Consider the following 7,970-nt stretch of genomic DNA (forward strand, 5'->3'; position numbering starts at 1 on the left):
TTCTTTTGTTGTTGTTTTTTTTTTTCTGGAACTTGGAGAGAAATTTCAATTTTTTCATTTCTACAATAGATGTAATTTTTAATCTAGACATCTTAGATTTTATTAAATTATTCGTTATGGGTGTTAAAACATCAACTACGTGAGGAATGTTTGACTTGCTACCCTTAGTGGCCGTTTGTAGGAGAAACTATGATTCCAAGACCAGCTGTAAACGTTGTAAAGTAGTTTTAAGATTTAATGCGGTGTGAGCCTGATCTTTACAATATTCTCTTAATATGAAATAATTTAAGTTTTTTTTTTTCCACATATGAGGTTTGTGAATAGCGTTTAGATCTAATAGATCTAATCTTAGTGTTATATAGATCCCGCATCTTTCTTTCTCTAAACCCTTCCCACTTTGTAATCTGTACCCTATTTTTATTAGTCAGACTGTTATATGTGACACGTTTTAGTTCTTGGCCTAATAGTCTAAAATTAAATAAAAGATCAACAAGTGTTAGGAGATGCTTTTGAGTTATGTTATCTTTCTTATAGTTGTTAAAATTAAAATTACGGTTATGTTATGCTTATTATATATAGAAGAATTCATTCAAATGCCTCACGGTGGCCCAGCAGTAAGCTTAAATGCCTACAACGCTAAACATCAGGGTATGATCCCTGCAGTAGTCATAGCACAGGTATCAAATTGTGCAACAAACTCTAAGAACTTTGAAACTGATGGAAAATTGGGTACTTGGTAAATTTCGAAGGTTTTGTTTGTTTGTTTATTTTATTTGCTGTGTCCACCACGGGGAATTGAACCCCAGATTTTAGGGCTGTAAGTCCGTAAACTTACTGCTGTTACACCGCGAAACAAATTTCGAAGGAATTGTAAAGAAGAAAAGGAACTAACATAACTTTTAAAACTAACAGCAAAACTAACATGATTTTTAACACTACTAATGCTGCTGTGGTGTTAAAATCTCATAAAATAGAGAAAGGATAAAATATTCCTCTTAAAAACATATTTGAGCTGTGTTTTACTTTTATATTACCATTTACCTTTGTTGAGCATACAGCTGAGTTGAGACTCCAACATTTATACAATCCTAAGACATGGTTATGATAGTAATATTTAATGTCTGATATTTTCAAATGTTCTCATACACAATTGGCTGTCTTGAACATTGGTGATTTGACATCTAGTTCGTAGGTTTTCCTTATAAGTTGCCTACATCTTATTCACATTAAAAACTGTTTTATTCCCTTTCGTAAACTACTGTATATGTTATGTGACTTCAATCCAAACTGATATGCGGTGGAAATGATAACTGACTATAATGGTTATAATAAGAAGAATAGCAAACTATAATGATTGTAATTTATAAAAAAAATAATTTGAAGGCTAACTAAAATGTGTGTGATAAAAGATATTCATAGTCAAATAAAACATTCAGACAGTTAACTAGAATGTTTGAAAAGAAAACTGTATAAGGAAAGCTATATAGAATGTCTTATAAAACCTAGAGTCCGGATAGCTAACGAAAACGTTTGTAATTGAAAAGTGCTCCTGCAGAGCTATCTAAAATTTCTGTTATAAAAGTAAGAGTCTTTCTTTCCGGATACCGGTATTTCCGGATACCAAACTAAAGCTTTTTTTTAATGGAAAAGGTATCTGGAGAGTTATCTAGAGTTTCTGTTATAAAAGTAAGAGTCCGGATACCAAACTAGGTTTTTTTTTAATGGAAAAGATATCTGGAGAGCAATATAGAGTTTCTGTTATAAAAGGAAGAATCCGAATAGTTAATTAGATCGTTTGTAAAGAAAAAGTATCTGGAGAGTTAACTGGGATGCCTGGAATGGAAACATGAATCCGGAAAGTTAATTATTAACAAACTGTGATTTTTTAACATAACTTTCCATGGAATACAGTGCATTTCTTATAGTCAATACCCACTGTTTCATTTTCTGTTAAAATTAGTCCTCTTAAACTCATCAAAGACTAAATCATTTTGCAATTGTAAATGGAGAATTTTAAACACTTATTACCTGCTAACCACTTTTAAATACGTTACAGACACAACAAGCTTACGCAACTTGTGACCATGGCCCTGGGAAATTTAACTTCCCGAGCAGCTATGATAGCTCATGTTTCACCATCTGCAGAGCGTTTCTCCGAAACGTTATTCACAATTCAACTTGCCTCTCGGGTGCATCGCCTTAGGCGAAAAAAACTAAAGGTATGTACATTAAATTCTTATGAGTTGAAAAATAAAACATTTTTTTTTTAATTATTATTTTGCCTAATAAGCAACATATTTGTAGTCGAGATTAATTTCTTTGGAAAATCGGAAAGCTGGTTTTTGAAAGAAACGAATTCGATATTGAAACCAACTTTCACAAAATATCAGTCTAATTTAAGTACTCTTATGTTTAAAATAACAATCTCAGAATTAGGTACTTATCTTGGGACATTTTATGTACATTCTGCTCTGATTAGCCATGTTCTGTATGAGAAATATATAACCTTTCTGACTATTACGGTACAAATGGCTTTGGGCTAAGTTAATGCCTTAATTTTATCTGGAATTTCTTAAATAAATACGCAAGTGTTGTTTTTTGTTATATTGAGATGCTTTTTAAAAGAGTAATATCTGTGATAAAGTTATTCGCATGAAAAAACTCCTTAATCCGTTTATTTTTCCCAGACTACAGAAAAATATTAATTTCTAAAATATAACACATATTATTAAACCAAACTAATTTAATTTAAATTTTGTATATGATTTTTTTGAGTAAATCAGATCTAATGACATTCATCAAATGGATAAGCAACTACAAAAAAAAAATTACATATTGGGATATTTTATTTCACAATGTCTATTATACTTTTATTGTTCACATTTTTGTATATTTATAACCGAAAACCAATAAATGTTATTTACAAAAAAAAAAAAGCAAACAAAATAAACAACAACTTACGAGATAACAATATAAGGAACAAAAGTTAAATATGCTTATCAAGGTTTTACACGTATCAAGTATTTTGTATATTTGGAAATAATCAGTACTTCTGCATAAAAAGAACATCTTTTTCTTTACCGAACTCCACACTGTTTCTGGTGTTCAGTGTCTTTGACATTGATGCCAGTAGAAAGACTGTTCTGGGTATTCTGAGATGCATTATCGATAGGACTTTTCTTATTTTTGTTTAGCAATTTTCTTCCAAAGCCTCTGGAGACGGGGAAGGCAAAGACGTGTGTCAGCCTTGTGTCAGATCTGACGCTGTTAGCGAAGACGAGGCTGCTTCCAGAGTCAGTGATCCGGATTATACCTCAGGCAGTGAGCAGTCTTGTGTAACCGCCATCTTTGTGGGGAATCCAGACATTCCAAGGGGAGACAGTCGCTTGCTTAGCAAAGAGAAACACCAGAGGGTCCAAAAATACTCTTCTAAATCCTCAATGTCCCAAACACTTTCTACAAAAGCAGCAAGCTCGCAATCTTCAGCGGCTGATCTCAAGACGTCTGGGTCTTCAGGAAGAAAAGGAGCTTCACTTATTAGGTCTTCAGCGTCATCTACCTCCACATTCAGAGGTCGAAGTCAGAAGAAGAGTGCATTAGGATCGGTAAACCCCCATGTGCCAAAACAATATCAACCAAAAGATCCCTTAGGTTTTCTTCCTTCAGACCAGATTACACGAAAGCCATTTATTCAAGCCCCACGTAAGCTTAGTATAAAACATCGTCTTGAATTAACAAAACAAAAACATCTCAGTCCGAGTCGTCCTACGACTCCGACAAAAATTTTTTTTCTCAAAGGGAGCAAAATGTTCCGAGTGATGAACTATGGATTGATGGACCTCGGTTTACAAAGCCAAAGTTCGACTCTAAGACTCTTCAGTATCTCCAAAAGGAACAGTGGGTTGATGGGCCGGCAGTTTGTGGCACACATAATGACCTTAAAAAGACCATGATAAAACGCTGGGTGCAAGAACACTCTTTTTCATCTACGATTGGCACAGAAAAGAAGCAGTCAGAAGTTTGGATTGACTTGCCTGCCTCTAGCAAACTGAATGATCAAGTCTTAAGCAATTCAACGCAGTCTGACGGGAATAGAAGAGATTCAATGATAGAAGAGTCGACGAAACAGGGCTCCTTAAAAGCATCTGTTTCTTCAAACACTGCTAAAAAGGAAAGTGAAAAAAATTACACAACCAATGAGGAAACCTCTATGAAAAATGATTCGCCTACATTACCTAAGCATGAAATTGTCGTCAAACCACAAATAGATTGCTTACCAAATTGTGAAACAAAAAGTTATCTTGGTAACCTTTATACTAAGGAGAGTTGTATTTCGCAGTTAAATCAACAAGAAAATGTTTCAGGTATTCAGTCAACTTATAAAGTGCCTACTAATCAAAGTTCACAAGAAGAAAAGAGTAGCGCTGCTGCCTTTAATGACAGTGAGGACAAAATGAGTACGTTCAATACATCTGAACTGTCAAATATTAATACAACTGACGATGAAGATGACGACACTACAGGTAGCAATGAACTAATCAGAGCCCTTCAGTCCTTACACTCGAATGATTCAATTGAAACAACTGATCCAGATGATTTAGAAGAAGAAACAGAGATGCGAGACTCTTCTGTTCAGGTATCAGAAGAAGATATAGTTGCAAGTTGGTTGAGAACACGTGCGTTAATTTCTGAAAATCCACTTCCTGAAGTTGATCAACTGGAACTAAACAACAGGTATTTTCCTTTCCGTGTTTACAGCGAAGAAAATATACGTTTTCACGAATTAGAGCGAGACACTGAAGAAATGAGTGAGAAATTAGAAAGCGTGAGTCTTCCAGATGACTATAGAGCAGATTTCGATTATCAACAGTATCCCTTTTTCGAGACGGGTTATAGTCAGACGCATTACATACATAGTCAGCAATATTCCACAGAAGGAGAATATGGTTTTTCTGATCGTAGTAATGTTCTAGCTTTGAAATTGAAACGGCTGACCGAATTGAGGGAGCAATCTCAACAAATACGAAAGAAAATCATCGCTTCAGATTCTCTGGGAGGAAACCAAGAAAGGAGGTCCACAATGCCAGGAGGAATATCTCGACCATCATTAGGTTATCTTTCCTCCCAGAATCGTACTCCAAGTGATGATGATGTTGTCAGTGAGGATGCTTTAAGTATAAAAAGTGAGCCAGCAGAACTTAACGTGAATGTTAATCCTATGATTGGGCTGCGTCTGGAAGCATTCTACCAAGAATTGCATCGTATGTATCCAACTCCACGACTTGCCTCTTCTTTTGTAGTTCCATCAAGAGTTTCAAAAAACGATGAGCGGCTACTAGAATCATCTTCCATGGATTGCGAAGAAGTATTACAAAGAGGAGATAAAAATCAGTTCATTCATACAGATACTTCTTTAGATGTCGAACGCCCTGGTGTTATTTGTAAAAGGCATTTTATTAGGACGTTACGTCACCCAGACGGGGTCTCAAACGAACAGCTCAATAAACAGTTTTTACATGATGAAATTATAAGCTCTCATAAAGACTCGACGGCTAGTTTTCACAGAAGAACCGGAAGTATGGACAGCCGTGAATATGAAAATAGAAAGTTTTCTTCGCACAGCCATACAACTTGTGATGATGAATACAGACTTGAAAAGTGCAGTTCCTTTCAACATCCCGTCCTTACCACACCTTCCATATCGTTCACCGCTCTTCCTAGAGATAATTCTAACAGTCCATCACTTGATGACCACAGAACACTCTCTCATCAACAGTTATCATCTAAAGATCATTCTAACGTTGATTTAGTTTCAATGAACCATCCATTCTACGAAACTAAAGCCTTTTCTGCAAACTTTGAGAGAGTTCCTGGAGCATTGGCTAATTATTTGTCCCATAGTTCTTCCAAGAAACTTGACCAACAGTCAATTACAGGACAGTCAGGAGGTAAGAGAATACCTCTAAAACCAGACAAACACTGGAAGTTGTTAGGTCGGACTGGAGGGTTTTTAAAGAAAAATCATATTCCACGTAGCATCTCTTCCACAAACGAGGATTATTACAAAACTATGTCTAGTAGCCAAAGAAAGTTAAGTCTGCAAAATTCAGAGCAGTCGACAGAAACAGATGCTATTTCAATGACTCTTCCATCTCCGTACTCTAAAATCACCAAAGCTAAAAAAGCTCACTGTTCGAGTGATTACAGTGGCAGTTGTGAACTTGTCTCTGCCTGTATTGAAAGAAGAGAGCCTAAGCTCAGTGCTGAGACTCATTGTTCGGGGAATAGTAGTGGGTACGAAAGCATGCTTCGTGACAGTGAGGGTACGTCGTGCAGTCGAGACTCGGAAAGCGAAGGACCTGGAGTACGAAGAGGCAACGAACAGAAAGATTCGAAAAGGAAAATTTTAGGTATGTTTATAAAACTTTCTTTGTTCAATATTTGCCGATGACGAGTAAGTGATATTATTACATGTAGCGTCCAAAAAACGAAAATCAAAGGTGAAACTATGAAATCAACGTTATGTCGCAGCTGAGTTTTAATTAAATAAATCAAGATATTGCGAGTCACCATATAGACCTAAACCTAAACCACAGTTGATTACGGTTTGATTTTGATGTTTCTTTCAAAGAAAACATGAGTATGAAATATAAGCTCAGTAACGTGTAATTTTTGTGATTGTATTAATTGGTAAATCAATATTTATTTTGTCCAACTTAAATGAAACATGTCAGTCTTTACAATACAATACGTCGTCGTTAGACAAACCAATAAACAGAATTATTGAAAATGTTATAAGGTAGAGTAAATATACTTTATATGCTACGTCGGTGTAGAGTAAATATAATTTACATGCTATGTCGGTATACAGTAAATAAACTTTGCATGCTACGTCGGTATAGAGTAAATAAACTTTGCAAGCTATGTCGGTATACAGTAAATAAACTTTGCATGCTACGTCGGTGTTGAGTAAATAAACTTTGCAAGCTATGTCGGTATAGGGTAAATAAACTTCGCATGCAACGTCGGTGTTGAGTAAATATACTTTACATGCAACGTCGGTGTAGAGTAAATAAACTTTGCAAGCTACGTCGGTGTAGAGTAAATAAACTTTGCAAGCTACGTCGGTGTAGAGTAAATATACTTTACATACTACGTCGGTGTTGAGTAAATATAATTTATATGCTACGTCGGTGTAGAGTAAATATAATTTACATGCTATGTCGGTATACAGTAAATAAACTTTGCATGCTACGTCGGTGTTGAGTAAATAAACTTTGCAAGCTATGTCGGTATAGGGTAAATAAACTTTGCAAGCTATGTCGGTGTAGAGTAAATATACTTTACATGCAACGTCGGTGTTGAGTAAATACACTTTACATGCAACGTCGGTGTAGAGTAAATAAACTTTACATGCTACGTCGGTGTTGAGTAAATATACTTTACATGCTACGTCGGTGTTGAGTAAATATAATTTACATGTTACGTCGGTGTAGAGTAAATATACTTTACATGCTACGTCGGTGTAGAGTAAATAAATTTTACATGCAACGTCGATGTAGAGTAAATAAACTTTACATGCTAGGTCGGTGTTGAATAAATATACTTTACATGCAACGTCGGTGTAGAGTAAATATACTTTACATGCTACGTCGGTGAAAGAGAGTTGTTTTCATCAAGCTCTAAATATCAAAGAGCTCATTCTACGTAGGTTCAATTTTGTAAAGAATGCGTTGATACATCTGAATGAAATTTTTTTCTAGTTTAATTTGTGCGAAGTTTCGAGCAGACGCCCTTCGTCAGGCAATAAAGATCATCTGCTCGAAACTTCACACAAAATAAACGTGTCAGTTTATTCCTTTGTATCATTTATCCAAATTTTTCTTCTCGACAACTCATTAAAAATTTGAAAAATTCCACGTGAACAAACTTCAATGCATAAATAACACAGGCCTGCGAAAATATACTTC

The 7,970-nt window shown here is 35.3% G+C and overlaps 2 protein-coding genes across 2 annotated transcripts in view; both read left to right on the forward strand.

Annotated features, from left to right (window-relative positions):
• Window positions 1–2,067: 2,067 nt before the first annotated feature.
• On the forward strand, window positions 2,068–4,081 carry LOC111087427 (kinesin-like protein CG14535). Its single transcript, XM_022394025.1, has 2 exons — window positions 2,068–2,219; window positions 3,195–4,081. Exons 1-2 carry the CDS (start codon window positions 2,085–2,087, stop codon window positions 3,951–3,953), a joined length of 894 nt encoding a protein of 297 aa, XP_022249733.1. The 5' UTR covers window positions 2,068–2,084; the 3' UTR covers window positions 3,954–4,081.
• Window positions 4,082–4,418: 337 nt separating this feature from the next.
• Window positions 4,419–7,970, forward strand: part of LOC111087428 — a 13,588-nt gene continuing 10,036 nt past the window's right edge. The window contains exon 1 of the mRNA XM_022394026.1: window positions 4,419–6,410. Within this exon, the coding sequence (XP_022249734.1) occupies window positions 4,454–6,410 (1,957 nt within the window). The 5' untranslated portion in view covers window positions 4,419–4,453. The remainder of the gene's footprint in view (window positions 6,411–7,970) is intronic.

Source organism: Limulus polyphemus, unplaced genomic scaffold (genome assembly GCF_000517525.1).
Source record: "Limulus polyphemus unplaced genomic scaffold, Limulus_polyphemus-2.1.2 Scaffold2142, whole genome shotgun sequence".
NCBI classification, from domain to species: domain Eukaryota; kingdom Metazoa; phylum Arthropoda; class Merostomata; order Xiphosura; family Limulidae; genus Limulus; species Limulus polyphemus.